This window comes from Cucurbita moschata, unplaced genomic scaffold (assembly GCF_002738365.1).
Source record: "Cucurbita moschata cultivar Rifu unplaced genomic scaffold, Cmos_1.0 Cmo_Scf00018, whole genome shotgun sequence".
Classification (NCBI taxonomy): domain Eukaryota; kingdom Viridiplantae; phylum Streptophyta; class Magnoliopsida; order Cucurbitales; family Cucurbitaceae; genus Cucurbita; species Cucurbita moschata.
Window position 1 is genome coordinate 845,975 of NW_019268534.1, and position 16,638 is coordinate 862,612.

Below are 16,638 nucleotides of genomic sequence, written 5' to 3' on the forward strand. Positions count from 1 at the left end.
TTAAATGATATTAATTAATGAAATCTAAATAATTCATTATTATGATGGAAGGCTGATTTTTATACATTATGGGTAGTTATGATTAATAGATGTTTATATTTTAAACTATTATTTTGTCTCAACTTTAATTTAATGCTTCTGCTACCAACTTCACTGCATCATTTTGTGGATGCCAATAAATGATTTACACGTGTCCATAGTATTGACTATATCACGTGATAATTTAGTAAAGAAATCGCTGGAAATAAAAATAAAAATAATAAAAAACGAAAGTTTCGGATTCCAAAGGGATAATTCAAAATTTATTTATTATTTATTTTTTTACCAAGGATAAAAACTATTATTACCTTTTTTACCTAGGATGATAAAAATCGATATTGATATCTTGTGAATTAAAATCGTCGGTAAAAATTTGTCACATCCAAAAGAAAATAACAAAATTAAGATAAAATATAATTAATTAATTAAAAATTCAATTTAAATTAAATACAAGTATATGAACATAATTCAATTTATTTAAATGAAAAAATAAAAACGAAATAACTATTTTACCAAAAAAGTATTAACTAAATATGATACAAAAAATAACCATATTGTTTTTTCTGGTTGAAATAAATTAGTAAATTTTATTGGCGATAGATTTTTTTTACCAAAAACCCCACGAACCCCACAGTAAGAAATGCCTAGCCGTGACTAGTAAACTGGAGGGTAAAATAGTCAATGAACGGAGAAAATAGTTCATATTTTCAGCTTTTTTAATAACATGTTCATATTTACTTTTCAGAAACAAAAACAACGCCAAAAACATAGAGGAAGTAAGAACTCCCTTTGATTCTGTCCCAGCTGCCGGAGTTCTTCTCGTCCGATGAACGGAGATAAGCATTTGCCAGAGGTGGAACCGGTCATGATGGAGGAAGAGGAGGAGGAGGATGAAGAGCGAACTGTTTTGCTGCGAAAGTCATTTCGTCAACACGCCCAATCTAGCATTTCTTCCACTGACAGCGACGAAATGTTCTCCGGGAATTCCGAGGGACTGAAATTCGTCATTCGAGATGAACAACAACATCAACAACAACAAGAAGAAAAAGAAGGTTAGTTTCGGCTAATTACTCATCGCCGTTTCGATTTCTTTGTTCTCTTCCTGTTCTTGAAATTCGCTCCAGTCGCCATTCGAAAGTATAATTTGACATACTGATTCTGCAAGAGGCCGAGAGGTCCGGAACAGTCCGCCATTGTTGCGATACTGTTTCGATGACAATAGGCCAAAATGAAGCTTTCTTAGGCGAAAACAGAGTAAATTTATTCCTTACTTCGGCGTCTTTATATACAAAATTACTTCCGATACTTGAGAATCTACTCGATTACCTTTCTTTTAACCTCTGTGAGTAGCAAAATAGTCGATTCTGATCCCGTAAATCCTGGCGAAGAAGAAGAGAAGTGAATTTGACGGAAAGAATGGGCGAAAAACAAGCTTCTTCTTGACGAAGACTACGTGTTCGACGAAAGGAAAAAGGGGGCCATGGTTTGGTTTGATTTATTACCTAATTTTAATTCTTAATTAATTATCTTAATTACAGTGTTAACTCTACGAAATTTTTTCTTCCCAACAAATAATTAACACGTCGTCGTAATTAATATTAATCAACAATTTATTTTCCTTATTTTCCGGTACATTTTCTTTTTTAATTTGGCATCATAGTAAGAATTTAGAAATATCCCCAATTTTTATTATATACAAAAATTCCATTTTTTCATGGCCAATTTGGATTGGGTCCCGTTCAACGGTTCCAACGTGGCGATCTTAAATCCCTAATTTGACAATCGAAGACTTTATTGTTTGCTTTTCTTTTCTTTCTGTTTTTGGATGATTTATGTGAACTACGCATATGGTTAGTTGGGTGTTTTTTTCTTTTCCGTTGGAAAATGAAGAACCATTGAATACCCACTAATTAATTAAGCTTTGAAGAGATTATTCTCTTAACAGATTGGTTCTTTTTCCCAGTAACTTGCAATAAGTGTAAGAATAATTGGAGTTTTGAACGTTTGGGTTTTGAATTTTTACCGCATGGATTATTTCCCCAAGCTCGGAATTGGGTTCTGTAACCAAGCAAGAACAGGAACTTCAGTACATTTTTTATGTTCTCGATTATGCTATTGTTGAACTGTGGGAATTTTGTTTTCCTTGCCATGATTCTATTGGAAGAACCAGAATGAAATGCTGCTGAAGTCATTTGTGGGTTTTATTATGTTATATTGGTACTTTTGTTAGTGGAACAATTATAAACAGTGTGATAAGCAACTTCCTCCGCCTTTATGAATAGGGACAGAGAATTTGTTCCAAATTTGGGTATTGATTTGGAAATTCGATTTTACTTCCTATCTAATGATTTCTTGTTGTTGCTTTTGAATTGGGTGAATATAAACATGTTTGAATGATCATGTGACTTCAGGTAATGGATATTCTAATGGATCTTCTCGGTTGGAAATTGGTGGTGGCCGTCCAATTTACGAAGCAATCCCCACTGATGAGATTGAAGCTGTCCCCACAAGGAAACCAGACGCCCAAAATGGTACGACGATCAAGTTCCAGCTTGATCCGATCCCTTTAGCTGTTGCTAATCCACCAACCAAGGGGGCGATTGAGGAGCAGGCTTCATATTATACCTCTCTCGACAATGGGACTACTGGAGATAGAAGAGTGGAGTTGAGGACAGAAAATGGAAATGAAGTGGCTGATTTATATCTTGAAAGGATATATGAGAAACCCAGCTCACATAATTTCTACTGTCCGAACTGTCAGGCTTGTATTACAAAGGTGATTATACGTGATAGGGAATGGGTAAATAATACTGTTTCTGCACCTATTCCTACTCAGGTTGATAAATTCAGATGCACTTCTTGCCTCAGTTTCCTCACCCCTATAGGTGCGTTTCTCATTCTGATCTTGAAGAAGAATTGATATTTATTGCATGGTTCAAACTGTACTGCCGCAGTTGGTCACCTAAAAGGGGGGCAAAAACTCTGCATAATTTTGAAAACTGTTGCCATTAATGGATTTGCAACTTGATATATTGAAGGAAAAGCATCCCCGTCAGTAGCCCAAGAGGATGCCAGTGGCACATGCTGATTTAGGCTTAAAACTTTTTAAAAAAATCTTAAGAAGTTTTTGAATTAGATTCGTAAGTTTTGAGTTACATTGTGTCAGCTTTTAGGTTAAGATTGATCACTTCTAAGGTTAAATTTAGTAGTTGGAGATCTTCTAAATATTGTCTAAGATTTTGGGAAAAGGCATGGATAAATCTTGTTCCAGTTTAATTTTTGCTATGCATGTTTTTCCAATCTTCATACAACAGTTTTTATGTTCATAGATGATGTTTATAACTGTTGTCAAATGGGTCTAACCAGGATTCTTGAGTTTAACATTTTTTTCAATGAGCAGGTTCATGGCTCTTTCCTAGCTTGGTTTCTCCAGATCCTGAGGAAGAAGTTTCATCTGGACCAGGTGTTTGATTTTGCATATGTTTGTGGTGCTTTATGTCAATTTTTCTTCTTTTGTTTTAACCTTCTGAAGATTATCTTATTGACACGAACTGAAATGTAAAGTAGAAAGATTGACATTTCCAACAATACTTGTAAGAATATTGCTAGTGAATCAATCTTGATGGTTACCCTCTTAATTCATCCATCTAACTTCTTTCCATCCTCATTTTCCTTCTTGAAAGTTTAAATCTAAAGAAGAAAGATCTTTCATCATTTGCTTTCACAGCTATTCACCTGATCTCATTCCCAAAAAAATGGCGGAACATGCATTAAGATTTGAAATTGACTCTCCATAGTTTAATTATAAGGGATCAGTTAAAGCTATATATGTTGGCAACGATTTGGTTTCTTTTACTTTATACCGTCCATATAATGTTAAAGCATATTTTATGAGGATATGTGGTTGGAATATCACAGACATTTTTATGGCTGTTTCTTACTAAAAATGCATGCAGGAGGTAACTTTGAAAGCATAGAGACCAGAGAAGAAAGTCAAGTTGATAGAGCTCCAGTTCTCGCTCAGTCAGTTGATTACGTAGTAACTAATAAAAAGGAAGATGATCATGCTGTAACACAGGCTCATCCTGAACTTAAAGCAGCGAATGATGAGAGAATGATTGTACAAGAGGAAACATTGTCTAGCAAGAAAGGTGCGGAAAAGTACTTTATTTCATATTATTTGAAACAGAAACTCCCAGAAATAACTCAAGACCGTTCTATGAGGGGAGCAGCTAAAGCCATAAATGCTAGCAGTGTTTGATTTCTACTTGTGTTCCGTTTATAGAACTTAAAAGCATAGATATGAGAATATATGGTTGAAGGAATATCAAAGTTGTAGTACTAAGAGATATAGCGTCAAGTCAAAGCATTCTCATGATCTTTTCCTATTAAATATGCATGCAGGAAATAATGTTGAAAACGTAGTGTTCAGAGAAAAAGAGACATTTCAAGTGCAGGAAACAGGAGATCATGAAGAAAGTCCAGTTGATAGAGCAACAGTTCCTGATCAGTCAGTTGATTATGCAGTCGCTGACAAAAATGAAGGTGATAATGCTGTAACATTGGCTCTCCCTTCACTTAAAATAACACGCGATGAGGGAATAATTGCACGAGAAACAGCAGTAGCTGATCAAATGCAAAAGATCGATTATGCTGTGTCTGATTCAACGCCATCTCATCCTTCACTTAACACAACAATTGCCGAGGAAGGGGTTGTACCAGATAAGGGAGTGAAAAGCAAACAAGGTAGGGGCAATGTTTTAATAATTTACACTTGACCATTATTACTTGTAGTAGCTCACAACTAAAGTCATGCTTGGAATTTGAGGTTAGATATTCTTGTTTCTCCACCAGTAACATGTAGAACTTGTTTCCTTTGATGGTATTTCTTTTTAAAATTATTTCTTGTATAGAGATTGACTCACATTAATATTCTTTAGAAAAACAGCGCTTAGTGATATCATGTTTCAAAAGAAATGTATTCCAAAAAGATAAAAATAGTTGGAGAGTTCGTTTTTGTCCCCTTCTTTTGGTTATTAAATGACATTTTTTTTTCATTGTTCCCCTTCTTTACTTCCTTCTGTCTTTGATAGGGGAGTTTAATTTTAGGATCGGAAGTCGGGATGCGTATATTTGGAGCCTTAACCTTTTGGGGTTTCTCTTGTAGTTCCTTCTTTCGTTGTTTGAAGGATCCTTTCTTGATAAGGATTCTGTTTTATCGACTCTTTGAAATATTAAGATTTCAAAGAAGGCTAGGTTCTTTCTCTGACATGTTATCCATGGTTGAGTTAATACTTTGGATTGAATTTCGAGAAAGAGACCCTCGTTGATTCTACTGTATTTTTTGTCGAAAGACAAAGGAAGACTTGGATCATATTCTCTGGAGATATGACTTCATGTGTTCTGTGCGGAGATTTCTTTTTCTTGAGGCATTTGACTTTTGGTTAGCCCACAATAGAGGCTTGAATGATATGATTGATGAATTTCTTCTCCATTTGCCTTTTAGGGAGAAAGGTCACTTCTTGTGGCTTGTCAGGGTGTGTGCTTTATTGTGAGATATTTGGGGAGAGAGGAACAATAGATTGTTTAGAGGTTTGGAAAGGGATCCAATTGATGTTAGGTCCCTTGTTAGATTTCATGTTTTTCTTTGGACATTCATACAAGTTTTTTGTAATTACTTGTTATGCTACGTGGATAAGAAAACAATTAACGTTAAGGTAGTATTAATATAATTTTGAAGCATCTTTGGCCAATTTCTTGTGATTCTTGGTGCAGGAAACAAAATTGAGAGCATCATAGTTGAAAAACCAGGCCCGCTGCTAGATTCAGCTGAAACAATATATGATCGAGGAATTCAAGATGCTTCCATAAATAAAACCCAAGTTCTTGATCAGCTGGTTAATTTTGATATATGGACTAATGACAAAGTCCTGGAAGCTAAAGTAGATTCTACCAAAGATTCGAGCATTGCTAAGGACAGCAGGAAAGGTAATCATTGGGCCTTACTTTTTATTTGTTCTTTTGATTTTCTTTTTTTATAAGAAACAATAGTGCCATTCTAAAATAAAGAAATACCAAAAGTCTAGAGGATTTGTGGAGGACTTTCTGGAAAATGCTTCTAGATTTGGTAGCGCTTTGCTGGCCATCTTTGTTTTTGTGGTGACTTACTTAGATAAAAACCAAAAACATGTATTGGCACTGTTACTACTCTTACGAAATACAACCTCTTTATTCATGTTCACCTCCAACATGATGTCCCAATACAGAACAGAACAACCATTTACCTGATCAACACGTAGAGACAGTGTGGCCCTTTCCTGCCATGACTTCAAATCAAGAATATTTCAGAGATAGTGCATAAACTAAAAGTTGATTCTTCTTGCCATTTTCTTACCTACCTTGCTCTTATGATGTGTTTGATGCAGGAAATACCGTGGAGAATATTGTAGTTGGAATACCATACACATCGCATGAGTCAAATGGATCAGTGCTGGATGTAGATAATCAAACTGCAACAGTAAACGAAGTGCAAGTTCAGAATCAGTCAAATGGATTAGCAGTATTATCGGAGTCTCAAACTAACACTAAAGTTAATTCAACACCAGGTCTTCCTTCTCTTGAAGCAACGATGGCTGAGACTGTAACAGATACGTTTGATGACAAAAAAGGTATGGTACAAGCGTTATATATTCAACTGGAAGTTTGTTTTTTGGATTATACTATCAATCACATTTGGAGTGTTCTCAAGATTTGTTTTGAACGTCTACAACTATTTCTGCTGTCTACTCATATCAAAATATGTTTCCGAAAAATGCACGCTTAAATACTTTTAGAGAAGCATCTCATAAATTTTCTTGGTTTTAAGGTCAGGTACTACCAAGCTTTATTTGGGGAAGTACTTAATAGATGTCCTGATTCATTTGGTATATCAGAGGAAACAGAAAACTCTCATCTTACTGCAATGCTCAAATCTCGCTAAATTTTTATGCAGGTATTGATGATGAGAATGTTGTGATTGGAATTCCATACACATCCTCAGAGCCAAAGAGGGGGCTGCTTGATCGATTTAGGCTACCTTTGTTGTTAAACAAAATTTCTGTTCCTGATCAGTCAGCTGCAGTTGCTAAAACAGAGATCCCAAAAACTCCAGAACCTGTAGAAGAAGCTACTGTGCTTGATTCTTCCCCAGTTTCTCATTCCGTCGGAGCTCCAGCTGCTGAGAGAGTACTGGACAGTGCAGTTGGCAGTCGCGAAGGTATTCTCAGCTTGGGATGTTATCTTTCTAGTCATACTGAATGAATTAGCACCACGTTTTTGAAGCTCACACACATAGTTGTATTATCTGGAATATGTACTTGTTACCTTTTATTTTAAATTTTAGGGAAAAGAAAAAAAAAACACTTTTGGTCTCTCAAGATGGAACTGCACTTTGATCAACTTGACACTTTTATATTGAAGTTTGGAAGAATCTTGGCTTTGGTCTTTGCTGTTAATTTCATATTAGCTACAATGACAGAATAGTTTATTGAATTTTTTTTAGGTAGAATTTTTCTACTAGTTTTGGGACTGATATGATATGAATTTATTAGTTGAAGCAGGACCTGTGGCAATAACCGTTGATGATTCTTTGGATGAACAAGTAGAACCTGAATCAAGTAAGCTTAACAGGTGGGAAATTGTGAAAAGCATAGTTTACGGTGGTTTAGCTGAATCAATTACAAGCCTTGGCATCGTGGCATCTGCAGCAAGTGCCAATACCGCAACAGGTTTGTTATATAACATCTTTTTTCTATCCTGGATATGACATGTTGATTATCATCTGATCAATCAGTGTGAGATGCTGAGCACGGACATCTCAAGTTACACCGTAGTAGAGAAACATACCTATTTTTGAAACATGATATATCCTGATTTATCTTAGTTCAAATCTGAACCAAATTACCTGTTTCACCGGCTAAAAATTGGTCTCTCTAACTTGTCAAAACATTAATCTATTTTCATGCCCTTTTGGCAGGGAACATTGTAGCTTTGGCGCTGGCAAACCTGATTAGTGGGCTTTTTATTCTTGGACATAATGTGAGTAGCCGACTTTCTGAAAAACCTCAGATATGAATGTTTATAATTAAAAATATATAGTAGAGGAGGGTGTACTCGGGAGACTTGTACAACTTTCTCCAAAGTACTTCATTAAATTCTTGATTACATAGCTAACAGTCACATATTAATTCATATGACAACCATTTCATTTTTAGTTTTTGAAAAATATTCGATCACTAGGCGAGCTGCTATCTGATTCTGCATTTGTATTACTTTGTTGAAGAGTCCATTGCATTAAGTTTGTCCAATCACAAGCACTCATTAAACATACACAATTTGCAGTTGACAGGACTCAAGAGCGAACAGTTCAGAAGGACAGCTAATGAAGCAGACGATCGTGAACATGTAGACCGATACGAAGTAGTACTGGGAAGGCGTGAGAATTACATTCTACATTTTGTTCTCGCTATCTTCTCGTTCATACTCTTCGGCCTAATCCCCCCACTCGTTTACGGCTTCTCATTCACCAAGAGCAATGACAAGGATTTCAAGCTTGCAGCAGTGGCAGGAGCATCTCTTTTATGCATCATGTTGCTTGCTCTTGGGAAGGCTTACATTCAGAGACCAAACAGGTGGGAAGTGTACCTCAAAACAGTAGCATCTTACATCGTTATAGCGGCTGGGGCCGGAGGCTTCTCATACTTGGCCGGTGATTTGATTGGCAAGCTCATTAATAAATATGGTTGGTTTGAACAAAGCCCTGCATTCAATCTCAGTCTGCCCCTTCCAGAGATGAGCTTGGGGAAACCTGCATGGGGATCCTCTTGAAGTAGGTCCAAATATGATGTTAGAGTATCTTGCTTATAAGCTACTTTCATTGATGCCAATTTTTTCCTGAATCTAAATTTTCTCGATCCATGTAGTGATCCAAAATGGTGCTTCATTTGGCACAAGCACACTCCAAAAGAAGAATAAAAGTCACTAATTCCAGACATTTTTTCATCTGGTTCTTCTGTTCTTTACTCTTTTATCCCCCCAAAACAAGAATTAAGTCACAATAGTTTAATTTTTACAATCACAATAAAGAATGTAGATGGAAAATTGGTCTCTGCACAAGTGAAGAAATGACTAAGCCGTATCTAAGTTTAAATAAAAGGGGAATCAAATACACTGACAGACCTTAATATTTGTTCCCTATTCTTCCTTTGTTTGTGTGTGTGGAATGATCATTCTATCAGAACATCCATCTCGGGGACGAGTGACCAGCAGCAGAGCTTTGCCTTGGTCTGTTAACTTGTTCCGAGCTGTTTCGCTTCTTCATGATCGAGGAGACTGTCGGGCCGTAGTAGTCATTGCTCCGGTAAGATCCAGCCCCTTGAGAATGCATATTCCTTCCACTTTTATAACTTTTTTGATTCTCTAGCATTGTCTGGCGAGCCATTGGATTTCTTTGGACTGATCCCCATCTATTGTAGTTTACACAACTCTGACTCCTTCCAACCTGTTGAAACTTCCCTTCTCTAGGACTTGTATAGTTTCGGCTCTCTGCAGTTTCTGCAGAGTACATTGTCATCTCTCCCTCGCTGCTATACTCGTCCTGCACCGCTGAAGCTTCCATGGGAGATGAACAAGACTGAACTTCACTTAACGCTCCATTTACAGAATTTGTTGAGGCAACCTCTTCTCTATCTTCTCCGTTTTCGACAGGATTGACAAGTTTTCTGTTCATGGTTTTGTCTTGTCTCAATTGGTTCTGTTGAGAAACATCCTTTGTCGAATTTTCATCAGAGCTGAGTCGGGTTGGTCTGGTAGGATGCGGAGTAATCACAGCAGTGGAAACTCTTGGAGGAAAGTTGATATCCAGAAGCTGTGTTGGCGTAATTTCCTTTTTTCGAACAGGAACTGCAATCAGCTTTGGTGATTCGTATATTTCAGGAGTAGGAATTCCTTGTGCATGATTCACATGTAGGTTAGTTATTGGAGCCTCTTCCTTGATGGTGTTCGACGTAGCGGAATAGCTTGGTCCAGCCACGTCCCTGGTTTTTGAGACTATATTTGATGGTGAAGGTGTTTCCTCATCATTCACCTCCATTGGCTTAAAAACTTGCCTCAATGAGAAGGATGAAGAATGCTCACTCTTTTGTCCTGAAGACATCAATCTTATGAGTTGTGGCTTTGGTTTGTTAAGTTCATCAAGACTACCTTCCCAATGTTGGTTTAACCAATCGCAAACGATTGGCAGAGGAATCCCGAATTGCATAGGAAGATCCTTCTTCCAAGACGATGAAGTCGACGAAGAAGTCGACGATGATTTGGTATTTGGAGACGTGGCTAGTTTCATAGGATCGCATACCATAAATGCAAGGTTACCTTGTGCATCAAATCCAGCAGAACCAGGACTCCATGTTACCCCGTCAGTCGACAACTTTATAAGGTTATCAGTGGCTATAACCACCTTGCCCTCACTAATGATTAACTCGTCCTTCTCGGAATATCCCAGGAGATAAACGGAGTTTCCGAGATCAAGATTTGGTTTAGAACATATCTTCAAGTGTTGAAGCTGCTGAGAGTTGGAGTCTCCATCCACTGCATCTAATCCCACTATTGTAAGATCCAAAACAGAACTTGTAATGAAAAACCTGCAACCAAAGTAAACTTCAAAAATTAGCTGAAGACTTCCAAGCAAATGATGCACATGGTATGTAAAGTTGAAAAAAAGTAAAAGGTCAACAGTTTCAGAAGAATACAGAGATTCCGAAGTGTTTTAAGTTATTAAATTTTGCTACAACCCAAGCCCACCGCTAGCAGATATTGTCTTCTTTGGGCTGTCCCTTTCGGGCTTCCCCTCAAGGTTTTTAAAACGCATATGTTAGGGAGAGGTTTCCACATCCTTATAAAGAATGCTTTGTTCTCCTCCCCAACCGATGTGGGATCTCACAATCCACCCCCCTTTGGAGCTTAGCATCCTTGCTGGCACTCGTTCCCTTCTCCAATCAATGTGGGACCCTCCAATCCACCCCCTTCAAGGCCCAGCGTCCTTGCTAGCACATCGCCCGATATCTGGCTCTGATACCATTTGTAACAGCCCAAACCCACTCCTAGCAAATATTTTTCTCCTTGGACTTTCCCTTTCAGGCTTCCCCTCAAAGGTTTTTAAAACGCGTATGCTAGGGAGAGGTTTCCACATTCTTATAAAAAATGCTTCGTTCTTCTCCCCTACCGATGTGAGATCTCACAATACTACCTTTTTTGTAGCATGACCAGTAATTAAAGAAGAACGGTCCTCTCTTCAGATTACCAGGTATTGAATCATGATACAGCAAAAACTCATAGAATGAATGCTAGCTTCCCTGTTCTTGACCATAGAGAAGTATGGCTTGAAAGAGGTTTGCACACCTCTTCATAGTTATTAGCAAAAGATAATGTTTATCCCTATACTTAGCCTAGTAAGCCAACTTTAACCTTAACCTTAAATTTTTCAAGTTCACTAGATTGCATTGCATCCCAGATTTGAATATTCTCCAAATCAAGCAAGAAATCGAGAAAAAATCGACCAACAAAACACTTAAAATCGAACTACAGAAATGTTCAAGCTCAACCATGAAAATACTCAAACCCAGCACACAAAAAAGAAAATTCCAACAACAAAATACTTGAACCTTGCTAAAAAGCATATAGAATTGCAAGAAGTATCAATACCCACAAAAACAGTCTCATATAGCTCTAAAAGTGCTCAAATATATCTATAAGTTTTCACAATTGACTTACTGTGCTAAGCATAAGGGATTGAATGGTTAATTTTTGGTATGACTTTTGGCAAGTATCTTACAAAGCTACCTAGTTGATGCATGTTTCTTAGGCATAATACATCATTGAGACAAACAATCAGTACCCCACAAGCTACAAGTGATATTAAACCTCCCCCAAGTAGAGAAAAACAAGATCCAATGATGAACTGGGTAAGGTAGATGAAGTTGTACCAAGTGAATTAAGAGGTATAACCCAAATGTCTATGAGAGAGATGAACAAGAATTGCAGATTTTCTAACTCTGTCTCAGATTTTGACCATCCAACATAAATGCAATGTAGACACTTGATCCAAACCCCTTCAAATCACCACATTTTAAGAGGGTAATCAATGAATCAAAGGGAAAGAAACAAACAAAATAGAATTTGAATCTGTAATCATATTCAAAAAGTAAAGGAGCTATTGAACTTGCACACAGTCACTTCAGCCATCAATTTCCAGCAAATAAAAACAAAAGCAAGAACAGCAACCAGATACTCCAAAAGCAATCCCAAAACGAAGCATTAATTCAATCCTAATCTTCTACATTTCTTCCATCATTCCTACAATACCCAGAACAGAACAAAGCAAAACAGATCACCTGTGAGGAACAAGGCTGGCAGCGACACCGTTTTGGAGGCGGATCTCGCAAGTCTCAGCAGCAGAAACTGAAGGAAGATTGATATGGGTGGTCAAAAGAAGGCTCCGATGGATCAAAAAAGCGGTGCCGGAGACCCCATTTGCAGCGGCGGGGAGGGAGATACGAGCCATGGCAGGGGCTTTACCGGAAAAAATGGCAGCCTTGATTCTCTCGGACTTGCCGACCCCTTTGCAGAAACACAGAGAATCGCCCAAAACACCCATGATTCGAAATGGGGGAAGCGTTGAATGTGTTGGAATTATGGATCTACAAGAAATCGAGAGAATGGGAATGAAATACGAAATGGGTCACCATTTTTCGTGTCCTATGCCGAGACATAAGAGGGAAGACCAAGTTTAGGAGCCAAGAAGCAGACATAAATTCACAGTTCAGAATTTTCATATATCCATAAATATATATATAAAAAAAAAAAAAAAAATATATATATATATATATATATATATATATATATATATAATTAAAAATTATATATATTATATAATTTATTAAATATAAAATTAAAAATTTTAAACTTTTTAAGGTTGGTATTAAATTATAATTCCGCGTGTATATATATATATTAAAATTTTTAATTTTATATTTAATAAATTTCTAAAATTTAAAAAATGTAGTTACTATAGATCTAATAAATTATTAATTTATTTCATTTTTTTAAAATTGTTAATATGTTGGGGGTAGAATTGGAACTTTAATATCTTATAAATAAATAAAATTTTATATTTAATATATTCATTATCTTTTAAATTTTTTTTTGAAAAAAATATGATAAAATTATTAAGGACGTATTTAATGACTTATTACATATAAAATTAAAGGTTTAGAAATGTTGTGACAAAATTAAACATTTAAGACCGAGTAAATATACTAGAAATATAACTCTTTTTAAATTTATTTTAAAGCGATAAAAAATACTTAATTTCTCGATTTTATATTTTAAAAAATATTTTAAAGTCTATAAACATTACTTTATTATTAACGTGCTTTTTATTTAAAAAAAAAAACTATTTGACTTTTTTCTTAATTAAGAAATAAATATAAAATTTAAAAATTTATTAGGGAAAGCTTTAAATTATTTTTAATTTTTATAATTTCCTAAAAAAAATATTAACAAATTGCTAGAGAGAGAAAGAAAGCGCGTGGGGAATCGTAGGGCTGTGGTGCCTAAAAAATTGTCTCAATTTTTGGAGGGAAATGTGGATTACGCATAGTCTCACCCATACTTTATCAAACCCTCCTAGGAATGCGACACGTGTAAATGCCTTCGTAATTAAATTGTTTCTAATTGTGTATTATTTTATTTTATTAAGCGATAAGAGGCCGTATTGACTTGGGCCGGATACCCGCTCACCCGGCGGCCCAATATGGTTCTATAAAATTCAAGCCTTCATCTTCCCACGCTTTAAGATTCGCAACAAATTAGGGTTTCGTTCTGTTTTGTGAAAGCTTAATATTCTCTCCGACAATGATTTACGACGTTAACTCCCCACTCTTCCGCTCCTTCCTCAGCCAGAAAGGAGGCCCTTCCGACAAGAGGTATTCTCTATCTTAACTATTTGTATCATTCCGACGAGTCGCCGAATTCTGCATCTTTCTATTATTTTGTTCCTGTTTTTTTTTTGTTAGGGTTTGAATGTATATGTCTAATGGCCTTTAACAGGTTGTTAGATTTTCAAGGAGATTTTTGTGTCAATATTATAATCTATCAATTTGAGAGCTTATCTATCATTTTCTGTAGAAATCTTATGTTATGTTGAACCTTTCCTCTTAATTTGTAATTCAAAAGCGTCTTAATCTTTATTGATGTATTGACATTAGTTAATATCATTTCTGTCGTCAACTTTTCGCCAGATGTCTAAAAAAGTGAGTAACTTAATATGCTTTGATCGATGGAAGATTCTTCCTTGGGTAAAGAAATAGGTTGTCATTTGTTGGCTTGAACTCATTAGTATTAGGTTTGATTATAAGCGTAACATGTAGCTGGAGGACTTGGTCACTCTCTGTTTGTTTAGCCAATCTGCTTACCATCTTTTTCGTCCGTTCTTGATCCTAAAACCTCTAAGTTAGGATTTGATCTTTTTTCATGCTATTTTTTCTCTTATCCTATTGTTGATGTTGATGCTATTTCTCTTTCTTACTTTTGCGAAGAATTCCACCATTTTCTAGTTCTGTTTTTTTTAGTTCCAGCCTTGTTAAACTTATTTTCTGTAAGATTTAGCGTGGAGTATTAGGCTTACTAAATAGATTTAATTGGAAACCCATTCATGAGCTTTACGCTAACTAAGATTAATCTCTGAGTGATCGAATGCAACCATGTAATTGAATTTTGAATATGAAGTGCATACACTTGAGGGTACGTATTTTGAATATGTGCAAAACGTGTCAAACATTTGTCAAACATTTGTCAAACATTTGTCAAACATTTGTTAAACATATTAGACATGTATTAAGGTGAACAACTGTTAGACATATATTGCACACTTGTAAACGTAAGGTGAACAAGTGCTGGACATTTGAATTTGAATGTGGCGGCATATTTTTTATGATGAACATAAAAAGATATATGCATCATAAAGCTTTATTGGCTTCAAATTCCATTTTCTTTATGATGTTAAATGATTTAGAAAAATGTTGAGTTGGGTTGGGTTTGGTTTCAAATATTTTCGTGGAAATTGCTACATGATTAGAAGTGGTGACTTGTTTCTTCAACCTTTTTTAAGTATTACACATTCAGTTACTTTTATTGCCTTACCTTCATATGAAATATCATAAACTAAAATCAATTTCGAGCATAGAATAATCATATTTACTACATAATTTATATTTAATAGATTTGTCCCGTCATTTCTGGATCCTAAATTTGTAGGGAATGATATGTCATTGTGCCCAAGTCACATGTTTGTCCGTACTGTTTGAAGGAAGACTATGGAGAACCCTTTTCACTTGCTACTTTTCTAGAACGAGACATCTGTAGTTGTTAATTTAATCGAAAATTTAAGAACTCTTGAATGCTTTAACGTTTATTCAAGATATCTAATTTACTCTCAAGGAATTTGTTGCAAGATTTTTTCAGTTCCCAAAACTACTTTTGCAAAGTTCTCTAACCATCTATAGCATTTTTTAATATTTGGTATTATTCAGTGTGTTAATCTTTGAATGAATTGAATGGTGTAGGAAAACGGAAGAGCAGAAGCCAAAAGAACAGAGACCAAAGGCCAGTGAGAACAAGCCCGTTATGAATGAATGAGAACAAAGTTGGAGTGAGTTGTTTTGTTTTGGAATTGTTCAAATATTATGGACAAGCTTTGAATTGCATCCAAACCCTAAATCCTTTAAAATTGTACCAACCTTTTTAAGGTAAACTGCATATGAATATCATGTTGAGTGCCGTGGGATAATCTCCTCTTATTTCTTTGTAGGATATATTGCTTTATTATATGAGTTTCAAACTTTAAAGTAGAGTGGTGCTAACAATCTGAAACACTTTGTCCAACTCGACTCAATTCATATGGTTTTGGGTCGGGTTAGACAAATTCCTAGATTGGGTTAATTTTTTTCAAAAATTGGTTCGAATTTTTGGGTTTAGAAAATAAATTATTGGTTCATCCCCAAGTGAATTGGCTTATATATATATAGGGTTTAGAGTTACCTCTACTTGCTCTAACATGTAAATCTCACTGGCCTTTCCATTCTTGTGGATTAGATGCAAAATTAGAGTTAACCTGAGCCTATGGAAATTTAGCTACAAAATGCTTGCTTATTTATTTCATGCTGTTTTAAGTGCAAATTAAGAGATACTAGAAAAATGTTCTATACAGTATTATTTATTTTTAACTAATCAATTGAAAAATATGAATTCAACATTCTTTTTGGTAAAAAAGAAAAAAAAAAGAAAGAAAAGAAAATAATTCATAAATTATTTATAAATAAAACCCAACAATATTTATAATTTCATGTAACATACAAAAAACTATATCTAATCATCTCACTTGAAATAAAAACAAATAATAGTGCATAAACGAGAAGAAATTAAAAATATTAAAAATAAAATAAAGTTGATATTGTCAAAGAGTTTGTAAATTAACCGAAAGAACAAAAAAAAAAAAAAAAAAAAAAG

At 35.4% G+C, this 16,638-nt stretch overlaps 4 protein-coding genes across 7 annotated transcripts in view; 3 read left to right on the plus strand and 1 right to left on the minus strand.

Annotated features, from left to right (window-relative positions):
* The first annotated feature begins 657 nt into the window (after nt 1–657).
* LOC111455896 lies at nt 658–9,070 on the plus strand. 3 transcript variants are annotated; one of them, XM_023097540.1, is made up of 11 exons: nt 658–1,091; nt 2,451–2,924; nt 3,440–3,502; nt 3,996–4,190; nt 4,444–4,785; nt 5,815–6,027; nt 6,465–6,707; nt 7,031–7,294; nt 7,638–7,805; nt 8,054–8,115; nt 8,419–9,070. In XM_023097540.1, exons 1-11 carry the CDS (start codon nt 866–868, stop codon nt 8,902–8,904), a joined length of 2,736 nt encoding a protein of 911 aa, XP_022953308.1. In that variant the 5' UTR covers nt 658–865; the 3' UTR covers nt 8,905–9,070. The 3 variants fall into 3 exon arrangements, with proteins under 3 accessions (XP_022953308.1, XP_022953307.1, XP_022953309.1); XM_023097539.1 differs by having other exon boundaries at nt 662–1,091; nt 7,629–7,805; XM_023097541.1 differs by lacking the exon at nt 658–1,091 and adding an exon at nt 1,803–2,347 and having other exon boundaries at nt 7,629–7,805.
* On the minus strand, nt 9,055–12,862 carry LOC111455899. The gene is made up of 2 exons (XM_023097544.1): nt 12,465–12,862; nt 9,055–10,715 (listed from the first exon to the last, which is right to left on the minus strand). The coding sequence occupies exons 1-2, from the start codon at nt 12,725–12,727 to the stop codon at nt 9,311–9,313; spliced, it is 1,668 nt and encodes a 555-aa protein (XP_022953312.1). The 5' UTR covers nt 12,728–12,862; the 3' UTR covers nt 9,055–9,310.
* Nucleotides 10,950–16,638, plus strand: part of LOC111455902 (chloroplast envelope quinone oxidoreductase homolog) — an 18,899-nt gene continuing 13,210 nt past the window's right edge. For both annotated transcript variants that reach the window (XM_023097550.1, XM_023097549.1), the window contains exon 1: nt 10,950–10,955. The gene's annotated coding sequence lies outside the window, so the exon portion shown is untranslated. The remainder of the gene's footprint in view (nt 10,956–16,638) is intronic.
* LOC111455903 (wound-induced basic protein) lies at nt 13,908–15,976 on the plus strand. The gene is made up of 2 exons (XM_023097551.1): nt 13,908–14,057; nt 15,696–15,976. The coding sequence occupies exons 1-2, from the start codon at nt 13,987–13,989 to the stop codon at nt 15,766–15,768; spliced, it is 144 nt and encodes a 47-aa protein (XP_022953319.1). The 5' UTR covers nt 13,908–13,986; the 3' UTR covers nt 15,769–15,976.

Coding starts and splice junctions, on each gene's coding strand:
- LOC111455899 (XM_023097544.1), bottom strand. CDS start 12,727: ATGGGTGTTTTGGGCGATTCTCTGTGTTTCTGCAAAGGGGTCGGCAAG. Junction 10,716..12,464: donor GCCAGCCTTGTTCCTCACAG/GTGATCTGTTTT, acceptor CTTTGGTTGCAG/GTTTTTCATTACAAGTTCTG.
- LOC111455903 (XM_023097551.1), top strand. CDS start 13,987: ATGATTTACGACGTTAACTCCCCACTCTTCCGCTCCTTCCTCAGCCAG. Junction 14,058..15,695: donor GGAGGCCCTTCCGACAAGAG/GTATTCTCTATC, acceptor TGAATGGTGTAG/GAAAACGGAAGAGCAGAAGC.
- LOC111455896 (XM_023097539.1), top strand. CDS start 866: ATGAACGGAGATAAGCATTTGCCAGAGGTGGAACCGGTCATGATGGAG. Junction 4,786..5,814: donor GGGAGTGAAAAGCAAACAAG/GTAGGGGCAATG, acceptor TTCTTGGTGCAG/GAAACAAAATTGAGAGCATC. Junction 6,028..6,464: donor TGCTAAGGACAGCAGGAAAG/GTAATCATTGGG, acceptor TGTTTGATGCAG/GAAATACCGTGGAGAATATT.